The sequence below is a fragment of the Cyprinodon variegatus genome, unplaced genomic scaffold (assembly GCF_000732505.1).
Source record: "Cyprinodon variegatus isolate N-32 unplaced genomic scaffold, C_variegatus-1.0 Scaffold193, whole genome shotgun sequence".
In the NCBI taxonomy this organism is placed as follows: domain Eukaryota; kingdom Metazoa; phylum Chordata; class Actinopteri; order Cyprinodontiformes; family Cyprinodontidae; genus Cyprinodon; species Cyprinodon variegatus.
This window is the reverse complement of record NW_015150646.1, coordinates 431,791-451,811: the sequence shown is the minus strand read 5'-3', so window position 1 is coordinate 451,811 and position 20,021 is coordinate 431,791. Positions and strand designations below refer to the sequence as shown.

The 20,021-nt window shown below is 36.7% G+C and overlaps 1 protein-coding gene across 2 annotated transcripts in view; it reads left to right on the top strand.

Moving 5' to 3' along the window:
* Positions 1 to 12,946, top strand: part of LOC107087752 (placenta-specific gene 8 protein-like) — a 23,917-nt gene extending 10,971 nt beyond the window's left edge. The window contains exons 2-4 of one of the 2 annotated variants that reach the window (XM_015379489.1): positions 2,483 to 2,593; positions 7,444 to 7,589; positions 12,566 to 12,946. In XM_015379489.1, coding sequence (XP_015234975.1) covers positions 2,485 to 2,593; positions 7,444 to 7,589; positions 12,566 to 12,703 — 393 coding nt within the window. In that variant the 5' untranslated portion in view covers positions 2,483 to 2,484 and the 3' untranslated portion in view covers positions 12,704 to 12,946. The remainder of the gene's footprint in view (positions 1 to 2,482; positions 2,594 to 7,443; positions 7,590 to 12,565) is intronic. The other variant, XM_015379488.1, reaches the window with a different exon arrangement.
* The last annotated feature ends 7,075 nt before the right edge of the window (positions 12,947 to 20,021 follow it).

The following is a 20,021-nucleotide window of genomic DNA, read 5'->3' as shown; positions in this document are numbered from 1 at the left end:
TGTCAAACTTTTGGTGTCGATCATTCGATTTCATCCTGGACACTACAGAAAATGGGCTTAAAGTGTAAAAAACCGAACTTCTCCTTTAAATAACTAGAGCTGGAAATTTGCAAAATTAACAGGTAATTCAAATCACGAGTAACACCAGCGGTGGACGGTCAGGACCTTCAGAGCTAAACTTTAATTTTCTTCTTTCCAACTGCATTAATTTATTCAAAACGATCAGTTCTCTTAATTTCGTAGCGTTTCTATTGGCTGCTCTGCTTCCATTACATTTAAGTGGTTGTTACTTTTTTTTGTCCAATCAGATTTCAGCCTTAGTGCGTTGCTATGTCAATCAAATCTGCCCAGGGCCTTTAGAATCAGCAATCTGACCTCTCAAATTCACCCTCACACCAACCTTCCTCTTGATTATACCAACGGTTGATACATTTTATATTTGAATACTATTTGTGGTTTAGTTTTATTAAAATGTTAAAGTGGTGATATTAAGAAGTAGAAGTTGAGGGTTGTCGACTGAAGGCCTAGGTACCAGATATATAATATAGATAGATATATAATATATTGATAACCATATCATTTCATCTTTAAGCTTGGTGGTTTAATGCTTTCAAAGTGTCCTTTATAATAACAGCAGATAAATATGAATAACAACTGATACAGAGATCTTAACTGCAATCAATCAGTGTAGCTTTATTCAGTTTACAGTGAATACTGATCAATGACTCAGAAATGCATTGCAATATAGCAGCACTGGAGAAAAATGGGTTAGCTCAGATGACATGAGGAAACCAGGCCATGAAGCATGTGCATCCATGTACACGTGACCAAAATGAGCTTGTCTGGTGCTAACAATGTTAGCCAATCCAACTCTAGCAGCATTAGATGAAAAGAGAGGATAAGGATGTTTGTGGGCTCGGTGGAAAGCAGGGGACAAAAATGGTTCGATGCACTCGGTTCAGCAGTCCAATCCACTCACCAGGAAAGGAAGGGACGATTACCTGTTCGATTTCTTATCAGGAACCCAGTCCATTCGTCCAACAGGCAGCTCTTGGAGAGAGGACGTCTCCTCAGAGCAGCGGCTGATAGCTTTGTAGCACAGATTCAAAACAGCAGATGAACCAAGGTGCTACTTCAGTAGCAACAGAGTATGCAGTGGTGTCAAAAGCTGAAACTGATGTGTTGTTTCCATTTGTATCAACATGTCTGCAAAACATATGTGCAAAAAGACCTTTTTTGCACAGAACTACTTGAAGAACAAATACAGATCACCACTCCTCAGGGTTGACAGTGATCTCCCATTGGCCTTTTTATATTATAAAGCCAAGAGCCTGCTTCTCTCACACAAGAAGCCGTCACATTAAGTAGTTGCAGAAAAACATCTCTGCTTTTGACCAGGAAGTGAAATTTAAAGATCTCAGAAACATATATGTTTAAAGTTAAACATGGGCTGTTTGTGGTGTGTTTTCTTCAAGTTTAGAACACATTGTTGTTGTTTTATTCCATTAAAAAAAGTTTGCATTATTTTTTTACTTTTTAACGGTAAAATGATTTCTGTTCTGTTTTTCAAAAAATGTTTTAAAATAAGATGATAAAGAGACTAATAGCTGAAGTGAGTTCATAAGTGCTTGTCTGATTATGGAAAGGCTACATATAGGTATGTATTGATTAGGCTTAGGGACGGGGGTCATGCACAGCAGAGTAGGTTAAATTTTGGGGTGTGATTCAAAGATGTTAAGAACCCCTGGTCTAGAGTTTGTTTACTTTTCATATTAATAATTTATCCTCAATAAAATTATGTAACTAGAGATGTACCTGAACCCATCCAAGTTCTCAACCTGAGTAATCTTTCTAAATATGGGGAGCTACAGTTAATCATATCCCTAAATTAATGATTGTATGATCGTTAAAGGAGTGTATGTGGTTTCTTCTCTTCTTAGACACTCATAGGCTGACTAGAAGTCCTCCTCATTGCTCCTCACATTTGCTTACTTTAGGAGCCATGTCAAGGCCTGGGCTGCTTTTTGAATAACTTACTGAGATAAAATACAAAATAAAAATCTTAGGATTATTGAAAATCTAAGCTTTTTCCTAAAATGACATCAGTTAGAGCTACCAGTGGCGTTAGGATTCTCTACTCCGTTCTCTAACAGTTAGTGAAATGAGTTAAACTAAAACAGTCCATAGACTCTCCTATGTTTGTTTTATATTAAACCAAGTTAAAGACAAAACACAGGAGTAGTCTGTGAAAGAAATGACATGAGAAACGAAAGCAAATATATTATCTTGTACTGTGACTTTTTTAAAGCCGTCTGATTAATATCCTGTAAAAGCTCAACACAGTGTGTAAATGAATTCTCACCACCTCAGATGTTCCCTTTATAAAGGAAGAAACTGGGGGTGTTAGTGTGCAAGAACTATCAGAAATCAGAAATAAAACTACACAGTTCCTCTTTCATTATGTCGAATCTGTTTCCTCCAGACATGGCCTACCAACCCCAACCATCCCAGGTGGTGATGGTCACCTCCACCCATCACGGTGTCGGGACATGGAGCACTGGCATTTGTGACTGCTGCAGCGAAATGGGGACCTGTAAGTCCACCAAGCAAACGCCATAATTTCTTACATCCTGCAAAAAAAGTACCAATAAAAAGTTCAAATGTCTTGATATTTAAAGAAGCCTCTAAAACCAGACGCCCTAAGAACATTTCTGAGAAAGGAGAATACGTTTTTTTTTTTTTTTACACATTCATTGTTTTGCACCAGGCCCAGCTATAATCTTTGTGGGCTGCTTCCTGTTGAGGTAAAAAAACAAAAACAAAACACCACTATTAGAGAAATAAAAAAGCACCAATAAAACCACTATATATTAAAATCAACCCCCATGCATGTGCATTTTTTTTAAAGTATAGGGGACGGGTCTTTTCAAAAAATCACGAAAATCTTCCACTGTACATTTAATTACTATTTATATGTTTACATTTTACGATTTTCTATTAAAACATAAAGAAGCTTTGTTGTATTTAACATGAAAACAGTACATTTCCCTTAAATTACATATTTAGAGTGCAACACCAGAGTGCAAAAGTGGGAGATCTCTGTTGTGATCTGGACAGTATGACGGAAGTCAGTAGAAATTAGATGGTAAAAAACATAATGGATGAACACTACTACACAACCCACAGGAGATATCAACAATAACAATAGCAGATTGTGCTTGTGGTGCTGATTCCTTTAAATCTACTAAAATGCTAAGCTAACATTTAACTAGCTTGAGCCAAAATTCCCACTACAGGATATTGTTTCCACACTAGATGAATATACTCTAAATATTTAACTATCATGTTCTGCTGCTCTGAAGCAGTTATCTGTGACTTTAAACAGTCACTTCATTGTTAAACTTCTGTTACATTGTCAGATTGTGATCACTCTGATTTCTTCCTGTGTTGCACAGATAAAAAGGCAGCATGACATTTAAAAATTCTAATTATAGGCATGTCACAGTAAACAGTAAAACATTTTAACACTTGGTCAATTTGAATAAGGTCAATTTACATGTGCATGCTTGATTGTTTTCTTCCTGTCTCCTTTGTTCTGAATGACAAAATGTTTCATAGCGTAGTAATTGTAGCACAGTCTGGTGACTGAGGAGTAGCCAGCCAGAAAAATACGATACAGAGACGGGATTGCTTTAAAAGCTAAATGCAACAGCAGCAGTGATAAAGCACTTTGGATTTAACCCAAATTAAAATATTACCCTCAACCATAATAAGATGTGGGACAGTTTATCTATTAAGAACAATTTGTTTAGGTGAGAGGCCTACCTTATTGACAAAATACCTAAAATTATGACACCCAAACTGACAAAAAATAAATTGAGCCTGTGTTTGTGTAAACAGGGCCTTTGAAGAAAACTACAGGAAAAGAAGATGAAATAAAACACCTTGGTAAAATAAAGGCATCATTTATCTTTTTGGTCCAGCAGAAATATTCAGCTGTACCAGCAGATAAGTTAAGTTAGATAAGTTAAAAGACAAGCTAAAAGAAAAACTACAATGTAGGAAAATGTGCAGCATAATAATGGTTTAAAGTGTTAAAGCCAGTCCAAAGTCACCTTTAGACCAATATAGGATGAGATATTGGTCTACAGTGCTAATTTGTAATAAAATAAATTTTTCTTTTCTTCAAACTCAGCAAAAATACTTGCTTTTAAAGCAAGTATTTTTCGATCTAGGTGTTGCCTATTTCATGAAAACATTCATAAAGCTTATACAATGTCTGAGAGCTCATACAGCCAAAAAAAAAGGACTTTCAGAAACAAATAACCATTCCTGCTCAGTTCCAATTAGCTAGTAAAAGAGCCTCTTGGTTTCAACCTTCAGCTGGAATCATTGTGCTCAGCCTTACATCATCTCTCTGTGTGGGCGTTTGTTTGGCGCAGCGTGGTTAAAGCTGGTGCTTCCTGCAGGGAGCCTTCATATGTATATATGCTCCAACCACGCCTTTTTACAGGAAAGGGTGAGGCTGCTGCTCAGATAGTAAAACTTGTGATGATTACTCAGAGATGCATGAATCAAGGGAAATACCACTTTGTGCATGATTCTGTTGAAGGAATAACATTATAAGAGAGTGAAAAGCTCCAAAGAGTGGATTGCTTATATATAGGTCCTTTAAATAATATGCTACTAAGAAGAATTATTAAAAATTTGTTTGTTTTTTTTAAACAAAAAACAACAATGGACTATATACAAGATTAGGAAAATTGTGCAAGCAGCACGGATATAAATTATTTTTGATTTCATTTGGAACAGTGGTGACTATTAAGTCTTATATCAATGTTTTCTTCTTTATGTGTTTTCCTATCATGTAAAACAATTTTAGTCATCCTGCTAAAATGTGCTATACAAATAAACTTTTTCTTCCCTTTCCTAGGAGAGAAGCAGGACTGAAAAACAGGCCCAACTTACATCCATAATCAAAGTTGTTGATGGCAGCAGCCCAGCTGATGCCTCTGTCCATGATGGTTTCACAGGATTAGGTCAGATAAAGCTAATATGATGAGGCAGGGAGCATATAATGTGGAGGTTGAACTACCAATGAGTGCAATATTGGAGAGTAGAAGTAGAATGAAGCAGAGTAATGAAAGTGGTCCCTAGGTCCTAAAGCAGTCTAAGCCTATAGCAGCATATCTTTAAATATATAACTTGAGGCACTCTAACTATAACTCTATCAAAAAGGAAGCCTAGCCTTAATAGTAGATAGTGTGTCTGCCTCACAGAACAGAACTGGTAGTTGGTTCCTCATGAAAGGAGCCTCATAACTAAGGGTGTTTCCTGATTTAAGGGCTACATCCTTCCAAGGTGGCATTTGTACATTTATTTAACAGTAAACAGTGAAGTAATCCAATTATTACTACCAACTTTTATCCTGTTTCTTATTGGTCCATTGTAGGTTTATTTTATTTGTATGTTATTATTTAATTGATGTAAAGTACTTTGAATTTTTTTGTACTGAATTATGCTGTACAAGTAAACCTAACTTGCCGTGGTAAAAAATATGAATGAAATTAAGCTTCTATGCTTTCTATGGCCTAAAATAAACTTTAAAGATGTTTTGAGACAAAAATATAGGTCTTTTAAACTTAAATAACTACTTAATTTATAAAGATTCCTCCTAACATTTAAATTTAGGTTAAACATTTTTTAACACAAGCTCAGAAAAGAATTTATTTTCTTTTTAATAAACGTTTGCTAAAATTTACGTCAGTCTTAAAACAAGATCATTATACTAGACATTACTAGAGGTGTCTTAAGAAATTAACAATACATTTTTTCACATGCTTGCTGCCATGGTACAACAGCTGTGGTTGTTCAAGGGTTAAATGAACAAAAATTGGAGCAAATAGTTTTGATCCAGCCAATAATATAAATTGTATCCTCGGTATTGTGGATTAAAAATTGAACGTAATGTTCATAATTCTGATTATTTTTGCCAAATACCTTCTATATTAAAGTATAGTTTTTAATCATTCCGCCTTGGCTTATATATCTTCCAGAAGAACATTATTTTTCTTCAGCTCTTCTTCACCCATTTATACTTTTATGAAACTAGGCATAGAATAATTATGGCCTAAGAAATGTATATCATAAAGGATATTCAAAAACAAAGGTTTAAAGTCCTAGGGAAGTCATATTTAAATGTAAAATCATTCTGGCTTAAACATGCATATAAATGTACTCTTTATCAGACCATATTGTCGCAAAATTTAGAAAATTTCTATAAAAAAAAAAAATCCTGTCTGAAAATCTTTTTTTTTCTCTCATTATTTTATGCAGGCCAGTTAGTTAGAAGTCAGCCTGTACACCTAAATTCGGCCAATCATATATTAATGGTCATCTGTCAATCACATTTTTTTTGGTCATAGCACCTTGACTCATATGTCGCAGCTAATATACGCAACGGTTGAAATAAGAAATAGGAATCATTTACTGTACCATTGAGTTCCGTCCCAGTGTCCACGGGGATGGACATCTGTGTCTTCGGCAGGCGTAGAGCTAACAGAACTGGCAGCGTTGCGAGGCAAGGGCTCAAACATGTACGGCTGTAAGCCTTTTACACCAAACCAAGCTTCTGCCACCCTGGCTTCCTCTTCCGCAACAACTTCGTCCCCGCTTTCCTCCTCTAAATAAAAAATGAGGAGGTCGTGGATGAGGAGACTCATCCACGACCTCCGACACAAAACTCTCCTCCTCTTGCATGTTTCCACTGTCCATAGCATTCCTCGACAGTGTCGTTTCTAAGTCACCAATTTAGTGCTACTTGGTCCCAATGTATTTTCCCTTTGGGAACATACTAGCTCTAAGTTGCTAAGTGGTTAGCAAGAGTCTTCCGAGAAAACGGCCACAACCAGACTTGTTTGCAAACCTTCTGCCACAACAATCCCGCCCCCTTGATAAACGACCAATTACTTTCACTTTATTCTCTCATGTAAAGTCGGGCACTACTCAGTAGAATTCGGAAATGCAATGGTTAGAATGGCCGTTTCCCATCGGTTTCTTAGATCTATGGTGTCATGGTTGCTGGGCAACGTTTTATAAGCCAAAAATGGCTTTGTTTTGGCCACTCTATAAAGCTTGGAACTCGAACGCTAATTTAGACATTTGGAATTGATAAAGCTTCCAGGATGGGAAGTGAAATGTTTTCAAACTTGGAAACATAATCTAGGAAATCGTTTTTTTAAACTTTTTTGGAAAAACTCTGACGTGATTTCAGTCTGCTTTAATCCCAAATTTAGGCCGAATCTGGTTTGAAATTCTTTTAACACCAAAACTATCCTTAATAATTTGAATTTGTTTTGTGGGCTTTATTACTTAATAAAATTAAGTCAATTCAGTGATGAAGACTAATTCTCACTAATAAAATATTCTCCATCTCCCCAACAGGCTGCTGTGGCCTGTGGTGTTTCCCCTGCATGCAGTGTCAGACTGCCAGTAAACATGGATGGTGCTGCGCCATGCCGCTGCTAGACATCTGCGGCATCGTTTCCTGCATGCTGCGCTCCAGCATCAGGGAACGCCACAATATCCCTGTAAGTCTGGAAGTTGTTGGAGCAACGCTCATTCATAGTGTCTTCGTGTTGCTCTTAGGTGGTGTGGCAAACCTAATCATGGCATATTCTTACTTCCTAGAATTTTAAATCTTACTCAGATGCACCACAGAGCGCCACAGAAAATCATTCCTGCCTGTGGTCATCAATCTCTATAACGCCCCCCTCCAGTGATTCAGACGAAACCCCCCCCCCCCCCCCAATTCACATTTATGCACTATATTTTCACTACCCAGAACTACAAAGGCCTATAAAGGTGTGTGTATCTTCCCTATGGTTGGATAAGCAAAAAAAAAAAAAAATTAAGGAGTTATCCCTTCTGCCATTTTCTGTGTATTTAATTCTTAAAATGAAATTGCTAAAATCTGAGAGATTTGTCCATTTTTTTCTTAAGAAAATGACTGTTTTTGTTTTTTAATTGAAATTTTCTAAATTTTGTGACAGTATAGTCTGAGAAAGACTACATTTATATACATGTTTAAGCCAGAATGATTTAACATTCAAATATGATTTCCCTACGGCTTTAAATGATGATTTTACAGTCGTTTCCTAAGAGAATGCAATTGTAAAAAAAAATGAAAATCTGTGATTCTTGTGGATTTTATTTTAAAAACAACATGCACTTTCCTTACTTTTTCCAGAATGCAGCATACAAAACTTCCCTCCATCATTCATCCTGTCCGCTGAACTGCTGCTAGTTTTACTCGCATGCCTAGAAGATGTCTAGTGCTACTACCACAGATGATCTCGCTCTCCTAATGGAATTGAACGATTCAGATTAGCTAGCCGAATGAATAGAAAGGGTAGAGCGTGGCCGCCTGTGGCCCGGGCTTCCCGTCACAACTCCAGTCCGGCGCGCGGAAGACGTCATACACACTCCCCTTTGTTTTAAAAAAATATAAATATAAAAAATATAACCACAGATGTCTGGGGGGACAGTGATTTGCCTACATGCTATGAATGCTGGCGTACCATAAATGATACATTATGAACAGTTTAGTTTGTGCCTTCAAGTCGTTGCCCAAAGGAAGACGTTACTTGGATATAACCTAATGGAATATCTAATATTAGTAATAATAATAATAATAAACGGAATATCTTCAGAACAGCTCCAAATTACACAAAACTAATATGGGTGAGTAGAACATAATGTAATAACGTAAAAGCACGGGCCCAATGTAAAAAAAACAAACAAAAAAAAGGCCTTCGACTTTAAGAATGACTTTCGTGGAGATTTTCGACAAAGAAAACATTTATTCTACTTGTAAAAAATGAATGGTTGTTGTTGACACAAAGGCTACGTTCACACTGCAGGCCTTAATGCTCAATTCCGATTTTTTTGTGAAATCGGATTTTTTTGCGTGTCCGTTCACACTTCCAAGTATATGCGACTTGTATGTGATCTACTGTGTGAACTGAAAGCGTTCAACCGAAGTGTCCCGCATGCGCACTCGAGAACGCGATGACGTCACATGTAGCAAGCGTCCTCAGTGTTTGCGGAAGTAAACATGACTCGTAATACCGCAGCATATATTGCGTTCTTTAAGTTCTTCTCCAACAGGAGCAGGCACATTACGAACGAAATCTTTTTAAGAAGATCAAAAAGAAAGAGAGCCAGGTTCCGGTAAGACCCTTCGAGTTTGATCTGAATCGAGCTATCTTTCCAAATATGAATTAAGTCAGCAACCTCACTTTCTCTCCATTGACTGCTCTCTGTGTTATCTTCCGCAATGGTTGTTAGTTTTTCCCGCCTCCACTTAGTAGGACGCAGATTAGTAACGTTTAGTAACATTTGTCAAGTATCAATGACGTGTAGGTCGGATGAATGCGACCTGGCCGTACAGACACAGGTCGCATTTGAAAAGATCAGATACGTATCGGATTCAGGACCACATATCCAAGTGGCCTGGGTCGCATGTGAAAAAATCCGATCTGTGTCGTTCAGACTGTCTTAAAAAGATCTGATACAGGTCACATATGGGCAAAAAAAATCGGAATTGGGTCACTTCAGGCTGCAGTGTGAACGTAGCCAAAGTTATAAATAGTGTAGCTTAATATGGCTAACTGACCTAGCTAAAATAGGCTAACCTGTTAGCTAATGAGTACAGCTAGCCACAGTGTAACCCAGCTCTCCCCCTTTATATCATGGTCTTGCAGTTACTTTGTTCAGTACCAGAGTTTCTGTTGGCAAAATGCAATGAGCGGGAAGGAAAGCAAATGTTCATATTTTTGGAGGGGAAATGTCCACACCAGTCCTTCAGAAAGAGACGGCTGTGTTAAGAGGATATCTAAGTATATGGTTCAAAGGTCACTTTTGATTCTTTTTTTTTTTTTTTTTTTCCATAAGTTTGCACCAAGTTTCTGTCACTTTTGATTCTTTTTTTTTTTTTTTTTTTTTAGAAATAATTCATAAAAAATTTAAGAAATCATCAAAAATCAAAGCATTAAGCATCAAATGTAGGATCTAGAGTTGTAAAAGTAAAAACACCTATGATCATTTTTAAGGTTTTTTTGTTTGTAAATTGCAGTTTCTAACTCTCTTTACTTCTGTTTTTGGGCTGTAGATGAGCACAACGTTCTATTGGTATCTACCAAATCTCATACAGAGTTTGTTTAGGCCTCAATTCTTCTACATGATCAACAGATTCATACTATAGTAAATATTTGCTCTGGAACACCAATCTGGTTAACAAATAGTCCAATAATAGCAATGCATATTTACACCAGTCTTGCTTTTGAAAGAGGTGGTTTCAAGTGATCTAGATTTCCAATTATTTAGGTCACATACTTGAACATCTAATCAGAAAATAAACTGTTTTATTAAACGCAAACCAACAACCGCAAAATTGCAGGAAACCTAAAATGAGAAAAAATAACAGGCACTTATGAATCTTTATTAAAAATGAATCCAGTAAAGCTTTACCCTTGATCAGTTCTTTTAGCCTACTTCCTGTTTTGTTCAGTCAGTTTCCATTTAAATGGAAATTTGCGTCAGTTGCTTAGCCACATGTGGTCAAGGTGTTAGAAAATAATAAAAAAAAGCATTTGAAAACTGCTTCTTTTATTTTCTGAAATGTTAAAATGTGACTGGGGAAAAAATATGGAAATCTTTTTTTTCTTCATAAAAAAAGGGATAGTTTCACAAATTCTAAACAGGTAGTTTTGTCCAAATAAAGTATGACCTCATTTCCCCCCATAGCCTTGATGTGGTACAGTCCAAATCAACTCTGCCCCTTGGCCACCTGCTGGTTCTTCAGCCAAGGGACTGAAGCAACTCCAAAAACCAAACAGAATATAGATTAAACACAATCATAACAAAAACAGGATAAACTAGAGAGTGTGCACTAATTCTGGACTATAGTGTAATGGTAATAAATAAATTCCAACTAATGAGTCTCAGTAGAAAGCGTTATCAGTCATGTATAACTTTATTTCAGGTGCTATTTCAGTCCTAATTCTAACGTTAGGATGTTTTTTTTAATATCCTCCTACATTTAAATGTATTAAGTAGGTTAAGATTTCACTCTCTTTAAAACATACTTGTTTTAAATGTGCAAAAAAGGATTATTAAAATATGCCAATTTGAGTCAAATCCTACAGAATTACGTATTTATTAGAAAAATCAACCTTTACACTTAATAAACTCAGAGCTTTAATGTATTTTAGTTGCATATTCCCAACTATGTCCAATAGATTTAGTAATCTGTAGTGTAATATTTATTGTGTCACCTTAAGGTATGAAAATCAGTGATTTTATCAATCAAAAGGTTTAGGTGATATACATGTGTATAAATATATGGAGGAAAGGAAAATCAAATTCTCTTAGATTTTCATGTAGAAAAATCTAATTCAGATCAAGATGACCCATAACTATAGATTTTATTCTATTGGATTATATTATATATCTGTATAAAAAAACACTAGACACAGCCACAAGCAGTCAGACTACAAACTCCAACTATTGCCAACCCAAAAGAGCCCTCAAAGGACCCCAGGAAAAAAAAAGTAGACCTGAAAATAGCGGTGAATCTACAGTAGCCAAGGAGGATGGTGGAAATAAATCAACTTAGGGAGCAATTGGAATGAAATGAAAGTTATAGGGACTCAAATCCTGCATTACCAGGCAAATCCCTCTGCTTAAGACAACACGTCCAGGCCTGTCTCAAGTTCACTAGAAACCATATGGATGATACAGAAGAGTTGCACTATTAGTAGGTAAATACTTAATTGCCTGGTTATTTAAGTAGCAGGCAAAAAAACAAACAAGAAAAGCCAAAAAAATAATGTGATGAAGGTGGGGGGGTAGACTAAAAATAATAAATATGATCAAGCAAAAGAAAAAAGATGTAAGCATAAGAAATAGTAATAAGTTTCATGATCTACAGGTGTTTGGGTTTTGGTTCTCTTGCTATTTATCTTCTAAACTGTCTTGCCATAATCGGTTGTTATTTTTGCCAATAGGCCTTTGGTATGTTATTTATTTCTGTTTCGCTGGATCTAAGCTACGCCCGTTTTATGTTAATTTGTCATCCTCCATTACACACACTGCTATCTTTCTGCTTCCATTGTCATTCTCCACATTTCTCTCAGTAGATAAGCTTACTGAATGTCATTGTTCTTGTACTTTGGTCCTACAGGTAAACTTCATAACATGACAATAATTTAGTTTTTGCTGGATTTATCAGATTTGTGCATTGTTTGTTTGTTTTTATATAAAATGCAGATTTTTGTAATATTTTAGCTTTAAGTGAGGAAAGAAATATCAAAGTTCAATGATATAAAACAATCGCAAATGCAGACTATGTTACAAAAAAGTTATAAAACTAGTGTTTTTACATGATCTAATTACAAATGGGAAAAGGGAAGGTGCATCTAAATAAATCAGGATATAGTTGGAAAGCATTTGATGTAGATCTCTGCTAATTTTCTTATTCCATTCTTTTTGTTTTCATCTGCAGGGCTCATGCTGCGATGACTGCTGTAATGTAATGTTTTGCTACGTCTGTGTTTGGTGCCAAATGAATCGAGAGCTGAAGATCAGAGAGCGCCATCAGTCTGGCACCACTGTGGTCACCACTCAGGTCGGAAGAATGTAGCTTGTTGACCTGGTGGTGGTTAGTTCATTTCATGCGACTTGGTCTGCAGATAGTTAGCTGCACACATTTCCTAGTGTGTAATAGTTGATCATTTGTATTAGAGCAAAGGGAAACATTTCTTTTAAATTAGTGCCTTAAAACCGCCGAATATTACTTTTTGTTTAACATTCTGATTAAAATGTTCATGCTTTTTGAAAACTATGTCATATTTTTGATCTGTGTTTCCTAATAAAATACTTCCTTCAATCATCTTTTCTCTCCCATCAGATTATTTCCGTATATCACAAGGTTTGAGCATATGAACCATTGAGCAATAACCTAAGAAGCATCTTGCTAGCTTTTCTGCTTTCAGTACTGTGTAATTCTGGGTTTTTTTTTTCAGTTTGAAATCCCTTTTTGACCTCTTGAACAGAATCAAGTCTGTGTATCTGCTGTCTGCAACTGATTTTAATGTAATAAGAGTTAAGCAGATACATGGTTTACACTTTCTTAAAAAGAATGGAGATGTTGCAGTTTTCAGATCAATTTTCAGATCTGATTTTTTCATAACAGAAAAAGAAGTTTGGATAACATTCGTATTCCCATATTTTGTTAATATTTAAAACTTATTTATCAAGATTTAATCTTTTATCTTTCCTGATCTCACAATCTCTCAAAACAGACAAATTTCCTGACGGCAATAATCTTATCTCTTGAACTTGTCTTGCTTTATCAAACACGATAATAATCAATGCATTTTATCACAAATTTTGTTACAAATACTAATCTAAAAAGTGCAGTATGCATTTTAATTTTATCCCTGCAACCTAAAAAAATCCAGTGCAACCTATTTCCTTCAAAAGGTCACCTAATTACTCAACATTGGAGAACAACCTGAGTGTAGTTTATATTGAGCGATTCTGTAAAGGCCAACATTTTTTATACAAATTACATCAAGCAGATATGAGCTGCTCAATATATCAAATTTGAGTTATAACTATATAGTTTGCTGTAGTTTCTGTGTCGGATGGATACACCACCGGAAAACGGTTTGATGCATCTGTGAGCTCACCAAGAGATGGTTGTAAATCTATAATAATCACAGAGTGTTCAGGCAGATTCAGGGTTCCAGGAGACCAACAGAGAGTTCAGGCAGAAGGTTCAGATGGGAACAGGTAGGCTCAGTAGTTGAGAGGCAGAACAGGTCAGGATAACAGGAAAACTAGAGTACGCTAAAACTCGACGTGATCAGGAACTCTACGAAATACTAGAATCCTCTCACCACTGGACTCCAGGAACGAGAACATCAACTATGGCCTGAGCAACGATCTAAAACTCAAAGTCAAAGTAAAACTAAGTAACAAAGGAAAATAAGATTAAAAACACACATCAGTTACCTCAGCAACAATCATCTAGCCCTGATAGCTGGGAATGAGCCATATATAAAGAAACAGTAGCAGGAAAATAAGATCAGTGTTATTTTGTAACTGGGCAAAGTAAGGCAGGTGAGTAAAATTAGCAATTAGGTCAGCTATCAGAGTCATGATCATGACAAGGAAATATCCAGCCTTCCCAGGAACCAAGAAACCTTCTCTAATCGTCAGACCACCACTCTCCATTACAACATTCAGTTCATGACAATTAGGAAACCTGGTGTTTGCACTATGATGCTGTGGTTTTCATTAGCAGGTACAGAGAAGCTGGAAGATTGATAGAAATCAGAAGAAAACCTACTGGAGGTGGTCTTTATTGATGTTTCAAATAAATAGAAATTTTGAAATGAGAAAGACAAAAAAAAGGTGTAACGCTTGAAAAATTCAGAACCACAAGTACATCTGAAATTTCTCTTTATAGATAGGAAAGACTCCAGCGAACTCCATCTTATACTGAACATCAGCTTGGTCAGTATAAGATAGTCAGGTCGTGCAGCCTCTCTCTCCATAACAACCTTGAAATATTTCCAAGCATCATTCAAAGTTGTCCTTAAATCAAATTTTTAATTGCAAAAGGAAAACCACCTTTGGAACCAAAAGTAAACGTTTGCTACCTATGTCTGAGCATGACCAAACATGCAGCCTTTCTGGGATCAAATTCCTTTTCTCATAAACATTCCCATAAACACCCACGCCGTTTTCTGTCTCTCTCTTTAGTACCTATCAAACATTAACTCCGCATTCAGAAAAGCAAGCAAACTGGTTCTTATAGCAATATTTGTATTCAGCTTTTGTTTGCCCCTTTTTAAATGCCACCCTGGACAGATGTCAAATATAACCCAAATCAAAAAATTATTCTGCCTCTAACCTTTTCATGACTGCTTCCTCTGGATTTTCCTAATCAGTGTTGTCTAACGTCCTGCAAAGACCAGCCATGCTATAAAGCTAATGCTAGTCAAAGCATTCACATAAAGTATTGATTTACTCTCAGCTGCATTATTTTCTGTTTTGTCTTCCTTTATCCATGTGCTACAGTTTAAATACCATCTGTCATGGCATCTGCTAATGGAAAACAGTTTTTTGCTAATGCTTGTGTAATCTACTGAATGAATTACCCTAGCCACTATGGCACCATTAACTGATGATGTTTAATGGTTGAACTCAAACACTAGTGAAAACAGGAAATAACACTTATAACACTAATGGTTTGTAAAAGTGAAACCATGAAGGCTTAGCGCACACATCATCCTCCCAGAATATATTGAGACCTTTCTATAAAGGTAAACATTTAACTTTATTACTTCTGTATGTTGTAAAACGTGCAAACGACACCTGACATGAAGGAACAAAGCTGGTAAATAACCATGGCTGTAACTGACTGTTACAGTTTGTATATTTGCTATTGTGCTCCAACCTGACAGGTGCAGAAACCTGGTTTGACTCTCGTGCAGCTGACAGCCTACAGCTATAAACCTGCTCCTCTTTCTTTGGATTTAATGTTTAACTGTGAAGGAGATTTTTAACCATAATTAAGACATTGTGCTTAAAATCTTTTAAAATGACTTTGTTCCAGCCTGTTTGGTTTTTTGGTTTGGTTTTTACTTAATTCAAAATAATTTGAACCTTGACTGTTTTTTAAATCACTGCTTTCTTATTTATCCATATGTTTTAAACTGTCCACACAAAGACCAGTCACCTTTGAGGGATCTCTGATGCAGGTGCTGTTTCCTCAAACATCACGTCAATCAGACCAATCAGCAGAAGGAATTCTGTGAGGTATCAGTCATTCGGCTTTAAAAGTGGAAGCGGCAAAAACCTTTTGATTTATTCATTTAATATTTGGTTTTCCAATCCTGAGTTTATTTTAATTGCTCAGATTTAGTTTTTTCAAATTTTTCTTCAGTTTAAGTTTTGTTAATTGCTTTATTTTCTACATTTATTTTTACAGATTATAATTTCTTTACTTTTAAAGTTATGCCGCTTTCCTACTCGCTGAAAAACCAGTTTAAACTGGGAACAATGGGCTTTTAGTGGCAGTGCTAACAGCTTACTGACGTGTCTACTCGCGTCAAACAACTCAGCAAGTGACCCGCATTAAAATCAGTTGGACTCCTGCTGGATTGTGCCTATCTGTGCGTTTCTGTCTGAGCTGGTTGCTCGACGCACAGGACTCTGAACCTGCCTTCACGCTCTGATGCATTCCTGTATGGACTGGAACCAGACATGACTGGACTACGGACTCCTGGATTCCAGAACTACTCCAGTCTGATCTGAATTCCTGCCCTGGATCGGAGTCCTGCCTGTTCACTGGGGTTGCTGCATCGGGGACGCTCTGGACGGCTCAGAGCCGCTTCTCGTTGGCAGTACATCGGCTTATCTTGCTTATGATTGAGAGGATGGACTGAACAGCTAAACCAGGCAACTGGCTTACTCTAATATCATCTTCTGTTCAGATGATTGTGGTCACTTACCTGTGTTTCTCCTTAAACCAGAGTGTCGGTGATTGGGCAGTGCCCCGCCCCCCTCCTGCAGTCGCTGCAGATCCTCAGAAGCCCGTTTCTGCTCTGTTTTGTTTTAATTAACATTTTGAACTTTCTTACTGGCTGTCTTACCTTGAATACTGGGTCCACTCCAGAATCCCATCTCTTTAGTCCTCAGGAAATGAATGGACTTTGCATGAAAGGTGAGCTTGTTCTATTGGCAGACTTTGCCATTGTGGGGCCCAGGCAAACCTTTATCAGGGGGCCCACCTTTAAGTCTGCCCAAATGTCCCATTCAGCCCTGAGTATGACTGATTCTGCATGGCTGCCACAGTGTTGATGACTGCAATATTGTGAACCAGACACCTGTTTAATTTTTCTAAAATCTAAATGATGAAAACATACGCAGTTTAGTCTCGAATAAAAAAGTAAAAAGAAAATGTTTAGCTAAAAGACATCATGAAGCTTTTGGGATATTCTAACAAGCTAAAGTTATTTAAAGCTTACAAAATAACTTCAATATTATAAGTTTTCTAACAAATATTTCAATGCTTACAATAAATGCTTAGTTTTTCATTGAACTGAGGACCAGGGGCCTCGTTTTTAAAACATTAACCAGAATCTGCACTAAAAGTCTACCTAGTCTAAACACTCAAGTCAGCCAAAAAAGCAAACAAGAAAACATAAAGCTATGTGCATGCATAAAAAACTATTTTCCTTTGTAAATCACAGCTGTGCATGTTCGGCCCTCTACATGCCGACATTCAATCACAAATTCATATTGAGCTGTCTCAATATTGATGGTTTTTAATTTAAGCAATTTGACTCTGTCCCAGTTGTGCTCATTGTTGCTCCCTTCAGGACAGTGACATTTCATGGGCATTATGCTGCTGTGCGTTATGCAAAGGTTAGGCTGTCATTAGGCATACGTTCTGGACTCATGTATATGCCGAAGATTGAAAAAATATATAGAAAGTTCAGTGTATGCAAGCATTTTCAAAGATTCTAGGACATCAGGCATATTCTGGCTAAATCGTCAAAGTGTGATTGCTTCCTATTCTACTTTTAGAAATTATAGGAACCCCTTTTAAACCTGCAGATTGAGAGCGAATTGCTCTGTTAGGGACATAAGGAACAATCATATCTCTGATATAAGATGGAGCTTGGTCATTTTAGACTTTATATATGAGAAGGAGGTTTTTAAATTCTATTCTGGATTTAACAGGAAACAAATAAAGAGAAGCTAGGATAGGAGAGACATGATCACTCTTTTTAACATTCTTCAGAACTCTTATCAGCTAAAGGCTTAAAACTACAGCTTGTGGACTAAAGAATTGAAATGGTCCAATCTTGAAGTAACAAATGCATGGCTACTTTCTCAGCATCACCCCTGAACAGGTTATTTCTAATTTTTGCAATATTCTGGGTGTGACAGAATGAAATTCTAGTTTTCATGCCCTATGTCAGCAGAAACAGGGAAAATGGATGCACCTAAATACTGAAAGCAATTTTGCAGGACACTGTATTAACATAACTTGCTGGAGCTCACGTGAACACCTGTATTCCTGAAGGGGGCAGTGTGGATTTATTGAAAAAGTTTATACAAGGCACCACTGCAGGCGAAGACTGTAAACCCTTCTGTAGTTATACACATAAAGCAGGAATTAAAACAACAAATTAACATTATAATTTAGAAATGGATCAACTAGCAGGTACCAGATCTCATTGACTGTAAATATGGTGGTTTATTTTATTCAGAACAAACTTCAAGCCCACGAAGGCCAAATCTTGCTGGGAACTTTAAAATGAAAAGTAACCACAATTACTGCAATTCCTTTTTTGAATACTACTTCCTTTTTCTTTCTTTTCTCAAAATGCCTGATGTGTTAAAAGCCTTCTACCCTTAAGAAAAAATTCAGGAACTTAAAAGTGAGAGGTTCGGGTGAAGGACACAAAGAGCTGTGAAGGAATGAAAACTTGAGGACGTGCTACAGACGCATGTTGCCTCCAGTGCATAGCTTGCTAATCACTGGCAGTAAGTGTTTCTGATTTACTCACATCTGTTCCCTGGTTTATTACATTCAAGAGTGGTACTGTATATTAACATTGCTCAATTATTGCAACAATCCAGGCACAGCTTGGTAATGAACTCCAGTATGATGCAGCCATAGATGATTCTAGACAGAGGAATGCTGCTACGAATGCTGCTAAACATGGCCCCTGTACTGAAATAGATCTGTGCTACTCTAAGCTTCAAACAGATTAAGGTAGGATCACAATTTTGATCTATTCGCTCTGCAGCGATGGCTTTGTGGCCAAATGAATATACTAAACAAAGCCCTGTTTTTCTGTGATATGAAAAAAATTCAAAGTATTCACAGATTTTTTTTTTAAATGTGTTTAATCCGAGTTTCTCTACATCTCTCCAATAGTTGGATAAATATTGTGTTTTTAGATCTGGCATATTTCAATAATATTGAAATATGCCAGATCTAAAAACACAACACAACACAACACACAACACAACACAACACAGAGTAGGATCATCCAGTTTGTACTGTATATTATACAGTACAAACTGGATGATCCTACTCTGCCATAAAAGCTCCATTATATGGATAATGTAGAGATTCAAAAATAAAACTACAGCGCCCTCCTGAGGTTTCAAAAATAATCACAGTCACAGAGTATCAAGTTATATATGTTTTGATATAAATAAATTTACATTTGCGTAACATTAAGTTAAAAAAGTTTTCTATTTTAACAGTCTGATACTAATAGCAGGAGAATGGTCAATGGCCTGTACTTATATAAAGCTTATATAGAGCTTTGGTCAAGTCCTCTGACTTGACCAAAGCTCTTTACACTACATACAGTCATTCACAGACAGAAGGTGGCAAACTACATTGTACAGTAGCCACAGCTGCTCTGTGGCTCACTTACAGCAGTGAGGCTGCCTTACACTGGTGGCACTGGGCCCTCTGACCACCATCAGACAATGCAGGTGAAGTGTCTTGCCAAAGGACACAACAACACTGAAAGTCAGAGCCGGGGTTTAAAACGACAACCATTGCTGGGTGAAATCCTGCAGAGTGGATCACCTTGATTCTTTTTTGTTGTCTTACTAACAATGCTAACAATTTTACTTTCACTGTCGTGTCAGTGCTTCACAGAGAAATATTTTCATCCCAAAAAAAAAATCCCATTTGAAATACATGCCTGCGTCCCCATTTGAAAAGAAAATGACCCAGCCTGATGCTACAGTAGGACCACCATGTTTTAAAATTAGACACAAACAAGAATGAGATTGTTGTCAGTAAAAAACTGGAGTTCTTTTTGTCAGAGTATGATTTTCATTCATAGCTGTTCTTCTTGTCAACTTCCTCAGGTTGGACATCAATGCCATTCACTTATCTGATTTCAAAT